Source organism: Borostomias antarcticus (assembly GCF_949987555.1).
Source record: "Borostomias antarcticus genome assembly, chromosome: 3".
NCBI lineage: Eukaryota > Metazoa > Chordata > Actinopteri > Stomiiformes > Stomiidae > Borostomias > Borostomias antarcticus.
This window is the reverse complement of record NC_140236.1, coordinates 28983680-29005318: the sequence shown is the minus strand read 5'-3', so window position 1 is coordinate 29005318 and position 21639 is coordinate 28983680. Positions and strand designations below refer to the sequence as shown.

The 21639-nt window shown below is 45.7% G+C and overlaps 2 protein-coding genes across 2 annotated transcripts in view; one reads left to right on the top strand and one right to left on the bottom strand.

Annotated features, from left to right (window-relative positions):
- The window catches only part of LOC311307327 (chloride channel CLIC-like protein 1), a gene marked incomplete at both ends in the record, with an annotated part of 167715 nt that overhangs the window by 89490 nt on the left and 56586 nt on the right, over positions 1 to 21639 (top strand). The window lies entirely within an intron of this gene.
- Positions 310 to 21639, bottom strand: part of LOC311329915 (solute carrier family 22 member 4-like) — a gene marked incomplete at both ends in the record, with an annotated part of 28323 nt that continues 6993 nt past the window's right edge. Inside the window, 9 exons of the mRNA XM_084461867.1 lie at positions 310 to 346; positions 987 to 1122; positions 2613 to 2795; positions 3466 to 3680; positions 12869 to 12960; positions 17417 to 17549; positions 18177 to 18348; positions 19889 to 20043; positions 21400 to 21503. Coding sequence (XP_084317993.1) covers positions 310 to 346; positions 987 to 1122; positions 2613 to 2795; positions 3466 to 3680; positions 12869 to 12960; positions 17417 to 17549; positions 18177 to 18348; positions 19889 to 20043; positions 21400 to 21503 — 1227 coding nt within the window. The remainder of the gene's footprint in view (positions 347 to 986; positions 1123 to 2612; positions 2796 to 3465; positions 3681 to 12868; positions 12961 to 17416; positions 17550 to 18176; positions 18349 to 19888; positions 20044 to 21399; positions 21504 to 21639) is intronic.

Genomic DNA, 21639 nt, shown 5'->3' with positions numbered 1-21639 from the left:
TATAGCTCTTTTTGCCATTATTAGCAGGTTGGCTAGTTGTAGCTTGTTGAGCACTGAGCAGTACAGTCAAATCTCATTTTTTTCGACGGATGAGTTGTGCCATTAGTGGATTATGAATATATATATATTTTTAAAGGTAGCCTAGTTTAAGTAATAAATACACTTTTAAAATTAATGATGATCTAACACAAACTGGTACAAACCACAATTATGTATTTAATAATTGTGTTAATTAGTAAAAAATAAAAGGTTTTTTTTTTAGTTTTTTTTTAAGAATCTGAGCAGAGTTGGGCTGTCCAATCAGGGGGGTCACTCCTTCATACGGAAGGACGCCTGCCTCTTACACCTGAGAAAATGAAACATATAACAATGACTTGAGACGTGACTTGACTTGAGACTGTGAGAGATACTTACTGTAGGTAACCACACTGCATCCAGTAATATTTCACATATTGTTATTGTGACGTTAGTCTTGTCAGTGATTGAGGTATTCAATAGCCACTGACTCAATAGTCACGCTACAGTCACTGAGGTACAGTTACACAAGCTTGCCAGCAGAGGGCAGGAGAGAGGAGCAGCATTGGTGGCCCTTTAGCACCAGGGTGAAGCTGTCTTTAGGATTGGATCTGTTAGGATTGGATCTCTAACTCTGCAGTGGCCAGTGCTCTGGCCCTTTTAGTAACTGCTGAAGTTAAGAAAGAGGGAAATAGATGGAAGCCATATGACATGAAAATATTGTTAATCTAGAGGCCGCAACAAATACAAAAAATATTTAAAGACTGAAAAGCTATATCATAGTACATGAAATGTAGATGTCTTTTTGTCAATTCTTTTCTGCAGTAAATGCATTTGGCTCTCTACTTTTTGACACTTTAATTTCCTTTCAAACCTTTATTTATACTCGTAAAGCACTGAGGTTTCCCTCATTTACAGTGTTGACGAGTTCACACAGAGACAAGTAACAGCAGAACAAAGGGGACCCTTACCCAGAGAAGCCCTGCATCTGTGCGATGGTGTCGGGCAGGTGTCTACCGTAGCTCTCCGGGAGCAGGAGGCTCATCAGCCCAGACAGGGTGGTCAGGCTGCCCATCAGGATGTAGGGCATTGACCTGGAATAGCCTCCTGAGTCCCAGCGGCAATCAAGGAGAAGCATCAGATCAGAGAACACAACCATGGATCAACAGAGAGGGGGGGGGGGGGGGGGGGGATGAGACATTATGTTCCAGTCTTAGATTGGAGGGTGGGGTAGAAAAGAAGGGAGGGGTAGAAATAAGGAAGGAAGGAAGTTAGGGTAATAGGCAGAATACTAGAGTGTCAGGAGCGTGGAAAGTAGGGGTGTGAACGTGTAAAAAACACATTTAAGGATTTATCTGAATTTTGAACTCAGGTTTGGTGCTTTTGCGCTGTATAACTGCTAGGGGTCGCTGTAGCCCTCTCTCCCAATAAATTCACTGCAATTAATAATCAGACACAAGTTAATCGTTTTAGATATTCTAATAAATGTGTGCCACCCTGGAAGTAACATAGAGATAACCGATGAGCTTCTTAAACCTTCTTAAACTTCTGAGACTTGCTTCCTCAACTATGGGCTGCATGTTGAGGGCGACCATGTCGGTTATCAAGTTGCTGATCATGTCACTCGGTACCTTGTCAAATGTCCTCCTTGCGAAAGCCAGCATGGTCGTGTGCTGTTAGCCAGATGAACTGTTCCCTGATGTTTCCAACTTGTTTGGGTGTTTCCATTGCAGGTGGTTAACCTTTGACCCTGTGCCATTATAAGCTAACTCTGTCAGGCACAGTGCACACTTAACTTTATTTCAAATGGTAATATTTTATTTATTCAGAAAAACTGCTGTGACTGCTTCTTGCTCCCTGACATGGGGTTTCGGATAGTGATTGTTCCTAAACGGTAATGGTTTTATTTCCGTGTCGGCTACACATGGAGGCAGGAAAGGGGAGGAGGAAGAGGCGGGGCCAGGTTCAGAAGGGGTCAGTTTTATCAGAACAGGGGACAGTGGTGGCACTAGAAGGAAATGGACAGCACTTACTATGTATAGCACTTTACAATGGCCTCTCATTCACCCATACATCCACACACCAATGGTGGCAGCTGCCATGCAAGGTGCTAGCCTGCTCACTGGGAGAAATTCGGGGTTCAACGCCGACTCTAACTCTCTCCCCTGCCTCATGCATTTTTGCACTATACTGACTACTGCACTGTCTCTTTTGTCGGCCAAATGCACTGCTAGTTTTGCACTATGCTTGTATTTTGCACTGTCCTGTCCTGTTTTTGCACTGGTCCATTGCTGTGTTGTTGTTGGTTCCACAATGTTGCAAAATCCTATGTATGACAAGTACAAGTGTCAATAAAAGGATTGTGATTGTGAAGAGAGAGAGAGAGATGGAGAGGTGAGGGGAGTGACCGGTTACCCACCCAGGTATATGAGGTAAGGGGCAGAGATGGAGAGGTGAGGGGAGTGACCGGTAACCCACCCAGGTATATGAGGTAAGGGGAAAAAGATGGAGAGGTGAGGAGAGTGACCGGTAACCCACCCAGGTATATGAGGTAGGGGGCAGAGATGGAGAGGTGGGGAGAGTGACCGGTAACCTACCCAGGTAAATGAGGTAGGGGGCACAGATGGCGCCGACCCGGGAGGCCATGGAGCACGTGGCCACGGCCGTGGTCCTCAGCACGGTGGGGTAGAGCTCCGCTGTGTACGCGTACACGATGGCGTACGCCGCCGTCACGCCCAACTTCCCCAGCATCTCCAGCGCCGTGGACAAGCTGCTCAGGCCTGACGGGACAGGGACAGAGGAGGACACAGGTCAGATAGAGAGAGATAGAGAGAGGGAGATAGATAGATAGATAGATAGATAGATAGATAGATACAGACAGACAGACAGACAGACAGATAGATAGATAGATAGATAGATAGATACTGTACATAGATAGATAGATATATAGATAGATACTGTAGATAGATAGATAAATAGATAGATAGATACTGTAGATAGATAGATAGATAGAGGAGCATGATTTACAGGAGCCTCTAAAAATTAGTGATCCTTTTAACCTCGTTCTCCACTCCGACCATCCCTGCTTGAGTCTTAACTGGAAGTAGAAGCTATAGAGTCTTACCTGGAGGTAGAAGCTATAGAGTCTTACCTGGAAGTAGAAGCTATAGAGTCTTACCTGGAGGTAGAAGCTATAGAGTCTTACCTGGAAGTACTGTATACTGTTACTGTACATTTTAGATCCAATGCATTTAGATTCAAATTTGTACCTCAGGTTACATATTTGCCTACAAAGGGTACAAACTGTACGGCTCCCAATATGTACCCTGTTTAAGGGGGTACAATGGGTGTACCCTTGAGGGCCCTGCCCCAGAGACAAGCCGTTACAAATGTAGTTTATTTATGTATTGTTTATTTATTTTTCTGACCGTGTAGGAGCTTGACGGTTACCTGGGGGTATGAGGTGTACGAAGAGCAGCAGCACTCCTCCCAGGAGGAGAGTGGAGAAGAGGGCGAGGCGGCGGGGGCAGCAGCGGAACAGGAGCCAGGCCAGGAAGTAAGCCGGCACCTCCACGGCTGCGGACAGGAAGCAGTTGAGGTAGGAGCTGCCTTGCAGGTTGGACGTGTTCAGAGACAGAGTCAGGTAGGTCATTGACAGAATGTTCCTGGACAGAGATGGGGAGGTACAGGAGTTGGAGGGTGAGTCTGGCAATGAGGCTGGGTCTGAGATTAAGGCTGGGTCTGAGAGTGAGGCTAGGTCTGGGGACTAAGGCTGGGTCTGGGAGTGAGGCTGGGTCTGGGGTCTGAGGCTGGGTCTGGGGTCTGAGGCTGGGTCTGGAACTAAGGCTGGGTCTGTGGACTGAGGCTGGGTCTGGGGACGAATGCTATGTTCACACATGTGCGCAGCGCAAGTGTGAAGCATTCACGCGCGCACAGGAGCGTTGTTGTTCACACCAGAAACGCATTTCTCAGCACTTGTTGACAGATGCCCAGATGTCCCAGAACCTGCATTTCTATGTTGCTACCACAAGAGCATGTACCGTTTTCGGCCACAGGAGGGCAGCAACAGGCTTAGATAGACAGTGTTCCTTGTTCAGTGGGCAGCAACAGGCTTAGATAGACTGTTCCTTGTTTCAGCAATTCAATGAGTATTTGAGTAAGGCTATTTAGTTTATTTGTGTAAGTATTTCAGTCAGTTATACATTATATTTAGGGCCCGAGCACTGCGGTGCGAGGCCCTATTGAAACTCGAAGGATTATTATTCTCCTTCTCCTTCTTCTCCTTCTTCTCCCCAAACAAATTCCTTTTTGGCGGCCTAAACATCGATGAAAACGGATGAAACTTTGCAGATACATCAGTCCCGGTGTTAATCGGATATTTCATGGGTGACGGAAATGGGCGTGGCAAAACGGCTCAAGAGCGCCCCCTGGAAAGTTTAAAATGGCGAGCCCCACCTTTCAGTTTGATGTAGGCGAACGAAATTCGGTGGGCATATGTATTTCATCGAGCCACACTAAAATGTCTCTTGGAGCTATACCCAACATGCAACAGGAAGTCCGCCATTTTGCTTTTAATGTGTCATTTTGTCCTTGTTTTGACCATTTCCATGCCTCGTACTTCGACGAACTCCTCCTAGAGATTTCATCCGATCAACTTTATATCGGGTCGGCTTCATCTTAAGACCTTTGTGATCAAAAGTTATCAAAAAAATTGAGTTTTCACCACACACCCTTGCCGTGGCGCCCCGCTAAAGTTTGACATTTCGCCATAAAACACGAAGTCCTCATAACTCCTCCATACATTATCCAATTTGTCCGATATATCTCACGCTTCATGACGGTCCTGTCCTGAACACATCTATGTGTCAGTATTGCGTCATACTTATAGCGCCACCTATTGGTGAAACAGGAAGTCCTCATAACTCCTCCATACATTATCCAATTTGTCCGATATAGCTCACGCTTCATGACGGTTCTGTCCTGAACACATCTATGTGTCAGTATTGCGTCATACGTATAGCGCCACCTATTGGTGAAACAGGAAGTCCTCATAACTCCTGCATACATCATCCGATTTGCACCAAATTGCTGACGCTTCATGAAGGTCACCTCCTGAACACATCTATGCTTTGGTATTGAGTCACGCCTAGAGCGCCACCTACTGGTGACAGGAAGTTTCTCTCAGTACTGCACACCGAAATAGCACAGCCTTTAACGGCGCAGCACCCCGACACGCGTGGGGTGCGAGGGCCCGCTCACTGCTGCTCGCAGCACTAGTTCTTTATTATTTCAGAGGCCACACACTCACTGTCTGTTTATGTAAGTGAAGAGAATTGAAAGGTCAAATAATGTGTATAAAGGGTTTATAGAGGGGTCCACAGCCCCCGACCCAATATGACGCGAGGGGGCGGAGTCTTGCCACCACGCCACTGTCCACGCCACGGACCCCACAAATCAGCCCCTGAGAGGGCTAGAGAAACACGGTTTTCACCGGTGGTGGCAGGTGCGTGGCCCGGAGAGAAGTACACTGTCCACGACCAGCTCTGACCCGAGGGGGCGGAGTCTTGCCATCACGCCACTATCCACGCCACAGATCCCACAACTCAGCCCCTGAGTAGGCTAGAGACACACTTGTCTTCACCGGTAGGGGCAAGTGGGTAGCCCAGAGAGGGGTCCACAGCCCCCAACCCAATATGACGCGAGGGGGCGGAGTCTTGCCACCACGCCACGGACCCCACAACTCAGCCCTCGAGTGGGCTAGAGACACAGGGTCTTCACTGGTGGGGGCAGGTGGGTGGCCCAGAGAGAGGTACACTGTCCACGACCAGCTCTGACCCGAGGGGGCGGAGTCTCGCCATCACACCACTATCCACGCCAAGGATCCCACAACTCAGCCCCTGAGTGGGCTAGAGACCCACGGTCTTCGCCAGTGGGTGCATGGAGATTGCCCAGAGGTCAGTGTACTGCGCTCAATCAGCTCTGACCCAAGCAGGCGGAGTCTCGCCACCACGCCACTATCCATGCCATGAACTCCACAACTCGGTCCCTGGGCGGGCTAGAGACACATGGTTTTCACCAGTGGGTGTATGGAGATTGCCCGGAAGTAACTGCACTACACCCGAACCGCTCTGACGCGAGGGGGCGGAGTCTCGCCACCACGCCACGGACTCCACGGCCAATGGGCCTAGGATATAGACAATTAAGTACCGGTGGAATGGTGGTGGAGCATCCATCGGGGACCCGCTGTAGGTCCGCTAGCCTTGTGTCATATACCGCCGGAGGTCCGCCAACTCATCCATCGGGGATGCGCTGTAGGTCCGCTAGCCTTGTGTTATCTGGGTTCATCCCTTACCTTTGTCCAGAAACAGAAGTTGAACCAATTGCAGCAAAATAGCTAACTTTACAGTAATCATCAGTGTAACTGCTTTAGCCAGTCTCGCTCTTATTGTGCAGGATTAGAATTGGAAGCCTTGATTGATTTATTGGGTAAAATTTATTGGAACTGATGTGTCCAAGCGACAAGACCTATCTTCATTTATCAGACATCATTTCATGTCATTTAAATTCCGAAAAAGGATAGACTGTTTGAAAGCCTATTTTTAATTGCTAGTTATAGTTATAATGTTATTGACCAATGGAAATAGAGAGGTGAGCATGCACAGTGTGAGAGCGGGAGTTGTGGGATTGATGGTGGAGCTGAATGGAAGTGAATTCGCCTTATTCACTTCAGCTACCATATTGGTCAGTCTGACGTAATGGGTCAGGGTTAGGGTTAGGGTTAGGGTTACTATGAGCCATAGTAAGCCGTCAGCTGCATTCAATCCCATGTATTTCCAAACGCGAAAACAACGGCAGTGAAAAACAATCAGAGTCTGGTAATGATGAGTTTGTAACCCCGATAGTGTATTCAGCCTGTTATTTGGACTATTTTGGTTCTTGAAGTGATGTTTTTACAGTGAACTTTTAACATTGAAGTCAACGGGCACTTCCGCATCCACACCACCAATTACGTCAGACTGACCAATATGGCAGCTGAAGTGAATAAGGCGAATAAAGTGTTGTTGCATTTAGTCAACAGTCTGTTTCACGTCTATGGTCTAGCAAACACAACATGGTGTCAGAAGTGCTGTTGAGTTAAATCAGAACGGACAACATCTACCAGTTCCTGTATCTAATCGGCAGATTTTATGAGTAGTGACGAGGGCGAGCGGGCTAGCGTGCAGCACGGTGAAGGAGCTAGCAGAATTGCTAATAGTAGCAAACCTAGCGCGACATTTAGCATTCAGCCGCCAGAGCCTTTTGATTTTTCCAAGCCGCTCGAGTGGACGAAGTGGATACGGAGATTTGAGAGGTTCCGTCAGGCAAGCAACTTGGCAGCCAACCCCGAAGAGAATCAGGTGAACACTCTGATCTATTGTATGGGAGATGAGGCTGACGATGTTTTGAGAGGCTTGAAGCTTAGCGCGGCTGACCAGCATAAGGGATGGCTTTCAATCGTTCTTTGTAGTGAAGAAGAATATTGTGTATGAACATGCACGATTTAACATGCGCAAGCAGGAAGCAAATGAGACTGTTGATTCAGTCGTCACTGCCCTGTATGCATTGGCAGAGCACTGCAATTATGGACATTGCATGATGAGCTCATCAGGGATAGGTTAGTAGTAGGGCTGGCAGACTCACGGCTCTCAGAACACATGCAAATGGAAAAGGACTTAGACCTCGAAAAAGCCATCAATATGGCAAGACAATCAGAGGAGATCAAAAAGCAGCAAAGCACACTGAGGAGTGACAGCAGTAGTGCAGTTCAGATGGATGTCAGCTCTGTGGACAGAGTGTTTAAAGGCAAACTAAAGGAAAAGCCTAAACTTAACAAATCCAAGAGCTATGGAGCAAGGTCACACAGCAGTCAGAGCAGCTCCCAGTGCTACAAATGTGGTGGCGCGCCACACCCCAAACTGGAGTATCCCGCCAATGAGGTGAAGTGCCATTCCTGTGGGAAAATAGGTCACTACCAGCGAGTGTACCTTGCAGGTAAAACTGTGCATGGTATTGAGGAAGAGGAAGACAGCTTCCTCCTCGGCTCTGTGATGTCAGATGCTGATCCATGGACTGTACAGATAGAAGTGATGGACAAACATGTCACCTTCAAGCTCGATACTGGAGCTGATGTCACTGTTGTGTCACGGGCTGCTTTTGACAACATGTTTTCCAACATACAGCCACCTGTTCTCCAGAAAGCGGAGAAACCTTTGTTCGGCCCGGGGCGGATTCCACTGGATGTGGCGGGGTTCACCAAGCTGCAGCTGAGGAGAGGAGGCAAGCTGACCACAGAGAAGGTCTACGTGGTGAAAAACCTGAGCACGCCTTTGCTGGGGAGGCCAGCCATCGTAGCCCTTGGCTTACTCAACCGCGTCAACAGCATCGACATGGAGACCCTCAAGACAAGTTACCCCAAGCTGTGCAGTGGCCTAGGTGAGGTACAACAACCGTACGCTATAAAACTTAAACCGGATGCTGTGCCATTTTCCTTGAAAACCCCCAAGAAGATTCCGCTGCCGATGATGGGGAAAGTTAAAGAAGAGCTCCAGCGCATGGAGAGCCTGGGCGTCATCAGCCGTGTGGAGGAGCCGACCGACTGGTGCGCCGGCATGGTGGTCGTCCCCAAGAAGGATGGTAAATCTGTGCGTTTGTGTGTGGATCTGACTGGCTTGAACGAGTATGTATGCAGAGAAAAGTACATTCTGCCGTCTATAGAGCAGAGCCTCGGAACCCTTGCTGGAGCAAGGTGTTCAGCAAACTGGATGTGAACATGGGGTTTTGGCAGGTTCCGCTTGCAGAAAACTCAGCCAAGTATACTACGTTCATTACCACATTCGGACGGTTTCACTTTAACCGTCTTCCCTTTGGAATCGCCTCAGCACCTGAACATTTCCATTGCATGATGGCGGAGGTTATAGAGGGTCTGGAAGGTGTGATCTGCCACATTGACGACCTGCTGGTGTGGGGGCGGGACCAAGAAGAGCACGATGCTCATCTCCAGGCCGTGCTACAAAGGCTGGAAAAGGCCGGCATCACCCTGAACGTGGACAAATGTGAACTCTCCAAGAGTGAGGTGGTCTTCCTGGGCCAGATCGTCACAGCTACAGGCGTCCGCGCAGACCCAAGGAAGACGGAGGCCATCATGGAGATGGAGGAGCCCACAAATGTCAGCGAGCTGAGGAGCTTTCTTGGACTGGTCAATCAACTGGGAAGGTTCATTCCCCAGTTATCAGAAAAAGACAAACCGCTCCGTGACCTTCTCTCAAAGAGAAACAGCTGCGTCTGGGATGTGGCATTCGGCTTGGGGGGCATTCTCCCCCAGAGGTGGGGGGAAGAATGGAAGCCCGTGGCTTACGGGGCGCTCACAAGCTTGCGTTTGATGCGTCAACATTGACGGATGCCATTCACTTTCAATGGCTGCAGCCGAATGGCATTCTGGTTCCGTTGTTGTCCCGGTGCGTTGCGTTGCCTGCGTTGCTAGCGTCGAAAGTTGAGAAATGTTCAACTTTCAGATGCATTGCTGGAGCTGCCGACCAATCAGATGTCTTGACGGAGAAAGACGTCATCGCAAGGCGGGATTTTCACATTTTTCGATACCAAGATGGAGGACAATCGCTGTTTGTTTGCAGAATAGGATGTACCCAATACCTGCGGGCACGACGTTCACGTTGCCTCAACCACAATGCATAGACGATCGCCACACGTTCGACCAGATTAGCATCCATGACAGCACTAAACGAAAAGCCGGGTGGGTTTTCAAAATAGTGCGCGCTAGCAGGTTCGGAGAATCTACTGGCTGTTGCGAGCGCAGTTTCGGACAATGTGATTGGTTGTTGTTGCGTGCGGCAGACACGCCTTCCGCCATACGTTGACGGACACGCATCAAACGCAAGCGCGTGAGCCCGGTGTTACGCATCACGGTCGTTTACTCCCACTGAACAACGGTACGCGCTGATAGAGAAGGAGGCTCTGGGCCTCACATGGGCCTGCGAACGGTTCCGGGATTTCCTCATAGGAAAACACTTCTGCCTGGAGACCGACCATAAACCCCTTCTCAGTCTACTTGGAGGCCAAGCCCTGGATCTTCTGCCGCCAAGGATCCAGCGCTTCAGGATGCGGTTGATGCACTACTCAAACTCCATCATGTATGTCCCAGGAAAGTCACTCTGGACAGCAGACACACTGTCACGCTCACCGGTTACAACATGAAAAAAAAGGATCTGATGGAGAACACCAATATATACGTGGACTGTGTTATGGAAAACCTACCTGTCAGTCCCACATACATGGAAAGCCTGAGGAAGGAGCTAAAAGCTGACAGTGTCTGCTCACGTGTCATGATGCTGTGTACAGACGGATGGCCAGACCACGCAAGAAAGGAACCGGTGCTGAAAAGCTACTGGAGAGAGCAAGCTACGCTTACGGTGGAAGACGGCCTACTGCTGAAAGGTACACGGCTGGTAATACCTTCAGTAATGAGGAACGATGTGCTAGCCAAACTACATGAAGGACACCAAGGTGTAGTGAAGTGCAAGGAACGCGCTCGCCAGTCTGTGTGGTGGCCTGGACTCAACCAGCAAGTGAGCGACATGGTGCTCAACTGTAGGACATGCTTTCAGGAGCGACAGAATCCCAGTGAGCCACTCATGCCGTCAGAGTGCCCTGAAAGACCATGGCAGAAGTTGGGGGCCGACCTTTTCATCCTGGGGAACGACATTTACCTGCTCATCGTCGATTAGTTCTCCAGGTATGTTGAGATTGCTCAGTTATCTCACACCAGGTCCACTGACGTCATTGTACATCTTAAGTCCATTTTTGCCCGCCATGGCATCCCTGAGGTCCTGATGTCAGATAATGGACCACAGTTTTCTGGTCGAGTCTTCACTTTCTTTGCTGCTGCGTACGGGTTCAGACACATCACCAGCAGCCTGAGGTTTCCGCAGAGTAATGGGGAAGCGGAGAGGGCGATCCAGACCATGAAAAACCTCCTAAAAAAGGCAAGCGACCCCTACCTGGCTCTACTCGCCTACAGAGCCACACCTCTTCAGAGTGGGTACAGCCCAGCCCAGCTCCTCATGGGCCGACGCCTGCGCACCACGGTGCCTGTTCTGCCCTCTCAACTGGACCCTGCACTGCTGGACGGCGATGCATTCACACAGAATTAGAAGGTGAAGGGGAGGACCTCAGGCCCCACCTACAGAGACTCCCACTCTCAGAACTAGGGTTGGGAGGGCGGTAGTTAAACCTAGAAGGCTTGACCTGTGAGCGGAGAAAAATTTGAGACTGAGCGCTTGGTTAAGTGTGTACCCTAAAGAAAACCAAAAAGAAAACAGAAGTGGGGGGGATGGATATGGGTACTGTTTCATGGGAAGAAAAATTAGTCCCTGTTGATGTTTTATGAGGTCCCATTTGTGCACTTTAAGTAGTCTTGTTATTTGTTCGATTTAATTATCACTAACTGTTATAGTTAGAACTCTTCTCATTTTCAGGGACAGACCTTTCAACAAAAGAGGCAGAATAATCCTCTAAGGTCTGAGGAGACAAAGGCAGTCTACCCTTTGTTCTCTAGAAAGGGGAGATGTGGCATTATGTTAGAACATAATATAATGTTATTGGCCAATGGAAATAGAGATGGGAGCATGCGCAGTGTGAGAGCGGGAGTTGTGGGATTGATGGTCGATGGAAGTGAATAAAGTGTCGTTGCATTTAGTCAACAGTCTGTCTCATGTCTATGGTCTAGCAAACACGACAGTGGGGAAGCCTACATATTTGATGCTGTCCAAGAGTCCCGCATTGTGTGCTATTTTTGACATTTAGCCCTATTTGCAGTAACACAAACCTGTCTTCACAATGGAAGTGGACAGGGACAGCAAAAAGCGAAAATGTGTAGCCTTTTCTGAGTCGGGAAGCTCATGCTTTAATCTTACTGTATGTCAGTATGCTGTTCTGTGAAATGTAGTTTATTTGCAAAGTAAAACGAATGTTGAAACAACAGTTACATTTGAACCTAAACTATTTCATCAACCGCACTACCACTGTAAACTTCCACTCTGCTTACTTTGTAGAGACTACCCATAGTCATCCGCAGGGCGGAAGTTATAACATATCCTGATCTTGTCAGGACTCGGAAAATGAATGAATAAACTGATTACAACTAAGTGTCACAAAATGATCAAATTATCGTACATTATGGGATTTTGGGCATTATTGATCGTACATCTTACAGAGGGCAAAATTATCGTACAAATACAATAATTATCGTACATCTGGCAACGCTGTGCTGCCGGTGTGAACAGTCACGTTTGTTAACATTGGCACCGAAAGGAAACGGGCTGCGCTGACGCTTCCGGTGTGAACCCGGCATAAGGCTGGATCTGGAACTAAGGCTAGGTCTGGGAGTGAGGCTAGGTCTGGGAGTGAGGCTAGATCTTAGGTCTGGGGCTGAGGTTGGGTCTGGGACTGAGGCTGGGTCTGGGGACTTGGTATCTATGCCATACGAACCTCTACGGTTTTCTATGTTGAACTAGTCGCTAGAACGCCAGTGAGAACGCCCGGCAACAAGACTACGCCTTCTGCTTGGGATTGGTTTAAACCTGAACAAAGCTATACGCCCAAAAAACTTAGGATCGGTTCTGCAATGCGAAGTTGTTGTTGTTGCTTAACTCTGGTTGAACTAAGTGTTTAGAGACTGACTCAGGAGTCTGGGCTTCTCAGGACCAGCTGGAGGTTCTGTGTTTAGAGACTGGCTCAGGAGTCTGGGCTTCTCAGGACCAGATGGAGGTTCTGTGTTTGTTGTTGGCGAGGCGGGACTCACCAGATGAGCCACAGGGTGACGGACACCCAGCGGATACTTCTGGAACGCACCAGATCACAGATGGTGTAGGTCTCCAACCTCCCCTGCTGCAACTCCCTCCAGACTCTCGCACGCACACGCATGCACACGCACACACACACACACACACACACACACACACACACACACACACACACACACACACACATCCACACACACACAGCCATATAGGCAAGAGTGCATACATGAACACACACACACACACACAGGCATGCATACAGTACATGCACAAACAGACATGCAAGTCACAACAGATGGGTACAGGGCTCAGAGATAGACAGTTTTATTTATTTGAAAGGGGTGGTCTTTTGATTAATTGATTGATCACATTTTCTACTCACATTTATCCAAAGTGCTTTACAATGGCCTCTCATTCACCCATACATTCACACACCAATGGTGGCAGCTGCCATGCAATGTGCTAGCCTGCTCATTGAGAGCAATTTGGGGCTGTGTCTTGCCCAAGGACACTTTGACATGTGGACAGGAGGGTCCGGGAATTGAACCGCTGACCCTACGGATCACTGGACAACCTGCTCCACCTCCTGAGCCATAGCCGCCCGTGAACTTTCTCAAGTATTTAACATCCACTACACAGTAGGAGTTCCGCAAAAATAAAACATTAATTAAATACATTTATGATTCACAAAAATAAACTGAGATTCACAAATAAGTAAAGCAAATTTACACACATTGCACAATCGCTGCTCCATGCACCAACCCACCAACCACCACCAATCAACACCACCCACCAACCACCACCTCACGAACACATCTCTCTTGTGTCAGGGTGCTTTTCCTCTACTCTGAAGACTGCACATGCTGCCATCCACAAAGAAATGAAAGGAGTGAGTTGTGAGTTTAAAATATTTGTGAGCCAATAATTTATTTGAGAAATAGAAAAATGCTTTTGCATTTGTGATACATTTGTGATTGACATTTTATTTCAGCAAAACTTGTGATGTTTATTTGTGAATAATGAAACAACTACACCCCCACACATGACCTCTTTGCCATGATACTACAGTATGCAGTATGATACTATTTCTAACATAGATTATAGCTATTTTTAAGATCTGGAGAGGATGTATATATATATATATATATATATATATATATAATCTGAGGATGATTCTCAGCATCCCCCTCCCTGTCTCCAAAGATTCCATCACTGGGGGGTCAGAGAAAGAATTTCAAAAGAGAGGACCGAAGGCACCAATACTGTACTGTAAGTTAATAACCAGCCATCTGTGTCTGTGGACACAGAGGAAGTTAGAAGGAGATTATATATATATATATATATATATATATATATATATATATATATGAGAAATAGCTATTGCTTTTTCCTCTAACTTAAGGTGAAGGGTCGGGGAGGTCAGGTGCGCTAAGATCAGACTGGAGACTGTTGTTCCAATACTCCAAAAATGAATCCTCTATTCCCTACCTCCAACATTCCTCATCCTCTATTCCCTACCTCCAACATTCCTCCTCCTCTATTCCCCACCTCCAACATTCCTCATCCTCTATTCCCTACCTCCAACATTCCTCATCCTCTATTCCCTACCTCCAACATTCCTCATCCTCTATTCCCTACCTCCAACATTCATTACTTACCTGTCCCTCATTCCTTTCTTTCAAGACTGGATAGATGAAAGGGTTAGGGTTCATTCATTGATATAATATGATCAAGACTGGATAGATGAAATGGTTAGGGCTTATTCCTTAATATAATATGATCAAGACTGGATAGATGAAAGGGTTAGGGCTCATTCCTTAATATAATATGATCAAGACTGGATAGATGAAAGGGTTAGGGCTCATTCCTTAATATAATATGATCAAGACTGGATAGATTAAAGGGTTAGGGTTCATTCATTAATATAATATGATCAAGACTGGATAGATGAAAGGGTTAGGGCTCAATTATTAATATAATATGATCAAGACTGGATAGATGAAAGGGTTAGGGCTCATTCATTAATATCGGGACTGTATATATGAAAGGGTTAGGGTTAGATGAAAGCCAGCCACCCACTGCACAGCTGTCACCAGTCTAATCCTGTTTGATGAGTTAGTCCAGGGCCAACGTATTCCTGATGGTCAGGAAAACGCACAGATAGCTGTGGAGATCTAGTGAAGGCCTCCCTGCAGCTCACTAAAGCACATTCCTCGCTCCACGGGGTTCCCCGCTAATTGCAGTGTTTTGGGTTTTGTTCCTGTCAGAAGGGCAGATTATCATGGTCTCCACAGCTAGAGAGAAACAGGCTGAGGAGCTTTTCTAATGACAGAAGGGGAATTGTTGTTGTTGAACACCTCTCTCCCAAAACCTCCCTCTACCTCAGTCTTATCTATCTAGCTATGTCTCTCTGGCTCTCCCTCTGTATCTCTCTATCTTCTCTCTCTCTCTCTCTCTCTCTCTCTCTCTCTCTCTCTCTCTCTCTCTCTCTCTCTCTCTCTCTCTCTCTGAAAGAGGCCAAAGGTGAGTGGGAAGATAGCAGTAGGGAGAATGAGACTGGCTGGGCACTGCTACAGACACCGTGAGCTTCCGGCCAGCAAGCTGGTGTTATGGAAGCCATCTCCATGGTGCGGACGCAAGTCGCAAAACAAAAACATTCATGGACATAATTAAGAGGGATTCGGAAGTGTAGACCACCGATGAGATTGCCAGGGGTATGGAGGACCGGGATAACTGGAGACAAAGATGGGAGGCCCGTCAGTGGACGACCCAATGATCTCTCTCTCTCTCTCTCTTTCTCTCTCTCTCTCTCTCTCTCTCTCTCAGCACCTCTCCCTGTTTATCACTCTCTCTCTTTGAGCCTGTACTTCAGCTTACTGATGTGCATCCAGAGGGAAGTGATCTCACACACACACACACACACTGTCCTCTGGGCAAATCCTGGACCAGTCAGGATAGAGAACCAAGGGCGTAGGTTTGCGTATGGACGGTCGGGACATGTCCCTACCAACATTTTGGGAGGCCCAAATTGTCCCTACCAACTTTTAAGCAATCTTGTTCGCATTATCTTTGGAGTGCAGTTATATTAGATCATTTAGATGGCCTTCCCATAGTTTGGAAGGACATAATTGGTACCATTTTGAGTGAGTTAACTAATTACTTTGCATTATGTTCGGAGTTACATTAGACCGCGTACCCCTTTCCTCCACCGTGAATGTGCCATCCCAGTATTTTTTATGCCTCCGCCAGGCGATCGCCTCCCCCTCCGAAGAGGATGAGGGATATCAGGAGCTTTTTCTCCGCAACTGTAAGTAACGTTAGCATTAGCTAGGTTAGCTAGCTACTGGTAAACTAAGTAGCTAACGTTAGGCATTAGCCACATGAAAACCAGCTAGGTTGGTGCTTGCTAACGTTACCTAAACTAACATCACTTGTCTTTACATTGTGGCAAATTATCAACTGGTGATAGCCTATAGCTGGCTAGCTAGCAAACTGTTAAGACGGTTTCTATCATCCTGTAACAGCAGCAGCCATTACATTATTATACATTAGCTGCCGACCAGAGATTTAATTGAGTGGGACATCACGGCGTCCTCACAACTAACAACCGTTAGTGTCAGCATACTAGCCGGGCTATTAGCTAGCTATAGCTTTGTCAAACCCAGTCTGTGCTAGACGTGATGCTAATTTTCACCATATTAAATTCCCATTAACGTATGCTAAAAAAACGTCAGTGATATTAAAGTCGTAAGTTTTGATGTAAAAATAAATACATTGTTTTAGCCTGACAGGGGTTCTTGTTACAATTATAGGGGAACCGGAATACTCATAAGGTAACGTTATCTAGAGATTAGCCAGCCCGTGTGAGCCGTTAAAGTTACTTTTATGAGGACTTAGGTCTGTTTTTCTTTATACAAGCCCGTCCCCGTGTAGCCTGTTTTCTTAGGCCTACAGTTATTAGCTAACTTAGGCTATATTTGCTAACTGGAATCTCATAATTTTCCTCTCCCTATATTGGCCGGAGGGTGTTAAGTGAATAAAGTAAGATAAAGTAGTGTATGTTGAAGTACATTTTTTCCAACTATGGTATCGAATTGGGTATCCAGGATTGTGGAATTTCTCAATTGGTATTGCCAACTAAATTTCTGGTATTTTGTGACTCCCCTAATGGACAGATATATCAAGAATTTATGAGTTGAATGTCAGTCTAAAAATCCAATGAAAATCTAAATTTTTATCAAATCATTTTTATATATGAAACACAGCAGCAGTTGAGAGAGAGAGAGTGGAGGGACGCAGCAGCAACCGAGAGAGAAAGAGAGAGTGGAGTGATGCAGCAGCAGCAAAAGTCAAGAGAGAGTGGAGGGACGCAGCAGCAGGCAGGATGTGATACACTGTATTAGTATTATTCAATTTCATAAATATATGCATATTTAAGAGGTTTAACCTCTCTTCCCCAGCAAAAAAAAATGTATGCAAGCTACACTGTTATATGGTCCCTCCTAATGTTGAAACCAAACCTACGCCCTTGTAGAGAACTGACCAGACACACTCACCTGCAGAGGCTGAAAGATGATTTCCGGTGCCTCAACTCCATTCTGTTTGGCAGCTTGTCTGAGGATGGCCTCCGCCTCCTCCAGCCGGCCCTGGGAGAGAAGCCATCGTGGAGACTCTGGGATGAACCTGGACACCAGTATAGATATAGAGTAAACACATGACTACTGTGATTCTTGATTAAAATAATATACAAAAGTAAACATTGTGCGTACTCAATATGGCATATAGAGGAAGCCAAACACAGCCAAAAAAGCAGACACATATACACACATGCACAACACATATCCACACACACACACACACACAGTTGAGGAATTTACATCCAAACACCTTAAACCTTTGTTCTCTCTCTCCTTTTGTAATTCATCACCTCCCCCAAATATTCACATAGCTGTGCTGTCTACAACAGAATAACCATCCTTTGTCCCCAATTGCCGCCTTTTTCTCATGTCACATGTCTGTACTCTTGGCCACGCCTGCCATTTCATATGACGTACAATGGAGTAGCCAATCACATCCTGGAAGCACCATACCTGTGTTTTGAGCACATATAAGGGGGTACTAGGCGAGCTCAAACTCACTTGTCTGGATAGACCACTCTGTTGGGTTGTCCAGAGGTCCTTGCGCTCGTATGTTTTCACAATAAACCAGACTTAACCTTTTGAGCGAATCTTGGTAAATCCTTTTTTGACTAGATCAGTTAAATTCCATTACAGTTCACACACACACACACAAACATACACCCACACCTACCACCAGAACGGCACGTAGAGGAGGCTGGGTAGGGTGAGAACGAGCAGTAGCATTCTCCAATCCCTGATGAAGAAGGCCATCAAGGGGAGGAGCATGTAACCGACGACGAAGAACATGGACACCCCCAGGGTGGAGTAGACAATCCTGGCAGGTGGAATGAACAACTCTGTTCCTGGAGATTGAGATTAATATTATTACTTTATAAATCGATCTGCATTTTGATATATACAGTATGGATGAGAGGCTTAGGTAGAGTACTTGATTTGATGAGTCTACAGGTGTTGCATATGAACAGAGTACAGATTAGGGTTGCAAATTTCAAGGAATTGTATTAATCGATAACTGTTAACCTTAATAAACAATAGTCGATTAATTGATAAGAACGTCCCACTCTGGACTGCGCTTTGCTCGCTTCATTTTTGTGTCTTCCGCTGTGTCGTTCAAATTTCCCGGCATCTCAATTAGCCTTCGCTACATGGCGTGGCGCCCTCATGTGCAGTCAGACCTTAAATCATGATTACATTTCACGCAACTCCCGTTGATAACGTTCGTTCCACCGCAAAAAAGTTCTAGTTCTGTTCCATTAACAAGCAATTAATCGAGTAACCAAATCTTACTCAAGTAAATTCTTACCGCCAATTAATCGATAGTCGATTACTGTTAACATCCCTAGTACAGATATTGGCCGCGTTTCCTGATAAAGAACCTTCTTAAGGAACCCTTCTTAAGCAATCCTTTGTATGGGAGTTAAGAAGTACTTTGGAGTTAAGTGCTTCTTAATTGAAAGTTAGTTGAAAGTTTGAGCATCTATCTCTGATGCCAATGACTCCATTTATTTGGATTAAGATGAATATGAGTTTATGAGTTTATTAGTTCACCTGTATCCGGAGTGATCCAGAAATTACCGGTCTTCTTTCTTTAAAGGGGTAGTGTGCTTTTTTGAATATTTAGCCATATTTGTGGTCTGTCTACCATGAACCTGAAACATAGAGACCATAATTTCACTGATTGTTCCAGGACTAAAAATATTCAGATTGCGATACATTTCACAGGAGAGCATACTGAGACTGGTAAGATTACAGCCTGTGCTTCTCGTCTCAGAAAAGCATATTCATCATAGTTTTTTCCCCATTGACTTCCATTGTAGCCCAGTGAGAGCCTGCATAAAAACTGCAGCTAACTCAATACTGGAACAATCAGTGAAATTATGGTCTCTATGTTTCAGGTTCATGGTAGACAGACCACAAATAGGGCTAAATGTCCAAAATAGCACACTACCCCTTTAATGTGCATGTAGATTTTGTTTTGCAGGGCGAAGCGTTTATTGTCTTCCTGATATTGTGAGATGCAAAACGCATCACTTCCGTTTCCACCACAAGATTTCCCGCCAGTGTACTAGCCAGTACACTGATATTCTAAAATAATACATTCACAGGGTCTCATGCAGTCTCATGTCATGAAAATGATTTTTGGGGTATTGTTAAGGCCAATTCATAAACTAATAATAGAGGTAAATATAGAACTATAAAAAAGTTAGCTCATTGAGCTTTAAGAGTACATACATATTAAATAAAAAATATATTCATCATATAAGAATTTATTTATTTATTTTTACTTGAAAATACTTCTGCAAATAACCCTACAACCACAAAGTGTCAATTGATCAGACAAACAAAAAAAAAACATTTTTTAAGAGAAAGAAAGCAGAATACCAAGAACGAATGCAGCCACATAGTTGGAGATATGGCCCATCCCAACGAGAAAGAACAAGGTGCAGAACATGAGCCAGGACGCAGAGAACACCTGGATGAAGGTGAACAGCATCTGGACAGCCATGGTGGCAAACAGCACGATCTTCCTCCCGTACCTGCAGGGGGACAGAACCATCAGCCTGTAGCAGGATGCTCTGTTCCTCAAACACCCGCTCTCAAGAGGGGGAATATTCCAGAGAGTAAAAAATACTATTACTTGTATTTTGTAAAGATACTGTTCAGATACTGTACTGATATCAAATGTACTGTCCCAGTAGGACAAGAACCTAGCACAGGTGTCTTCATCAGAAACCCTCATGGTAGCAAGACCCTGACTGAACTAGTACAAACATTCAAGCTTCCATCAAAGCTCTCAGTGGAACAACATTAACTAAACGGCATTAAATGATTGTATGGGCAAAGTCGGTTGAATGTTTCCACAGTATACTGTATGAGCAGGACATATGCTTTATGGTCTCTTGTATTTGATGTCTTTTGTTGATGTCCTTACTTATTTTTTATTGTACTTTTGTATGTTTGTATGATGCATCTTTTATTTTATTTGAACCCTCATCCTACTCACTAGGATCCTCGCTGACCCCAGAGGTACTGGAGACTTTTTGTCATATCTCACATGTGCTTTATTCTGTCATTCCATTTTATCATGACTGTCCATCAATTTGTTCATAATGACTCCTCGTTGTTTTCTATTCAATTAGGGCTTTTTAAAAACACCAAGTATTGGGGTCCTTGGGGACCCCAGTCAAAGTACTTATGCAGTTTTAATGGGGGGGAATATGGGCAGAGTGCATGTTTGATATGGATCCTAATTTAAAGTATCACATGAATGAGCAGTTTATTAGTTTCAGAGGCTAGTGCAGTTTCTATAGATTTAAAGAACAGTGTATATGTGAATTTTACACAATATGCAAATTGTTAAAATAGCAATCTTTTTTTCTCAGTTGACATTAATTACATAACTACTAACGTTTTGAGAAGAAAAAGTTTGCTATGATGGTTGTTTCTTCCAGTAGTTTATTATTGGGGTACCCAGGAACCCCAGTCAGTAGTCCATGTTTGTTAAATATGTTGGTACGATGAGGGTGAAAAAGGTGTTAAAGAGACAGTGTCCAAGGCCATTTAACCCACTGGGACCATTATGTTTATCTTATCTTAAGACAAACCATTGCTTTTTGGAATTTGTTCAGCATAGGCTATACCAGTATACACATAAACACTCTCTCAGAAGGTCCAGTCGTACATCATAACCCAACAATATGAATACTATTGCAGTGTGTATAATTAACCCATGTTTGAACATGTATGTTCAAATATGAATATGATCTCCTTCTCTGCCCACAACAGTGTCCAATGATGGAATCTGGATTGACCTGAATTAAAAGATCAGTCTGCAGTAACGTCTCTCTGTCTGGGTGCAGAAGACATGTGTATGTGTGTTATTATGCCATTACCTGTCAGACAGCTGTCCAGACAGGAAAGAGCCAGTGAGAACACCACAGAAGAAGACTGAGGATGTCAGGGGTTTCCTCCACTTCTCCTCACACACCAGGTCCCACTAGAAACAGCCACATATGGCAAGCCGTTTTAAAGGGGCAGTTCAGAATTTGGGACATAGAGCATCATTGACGACTTGAACCTGTTTGTTCGGACCTATATGGCTCTCTCTGTAAACAGGGAGGCGGAGTGATACG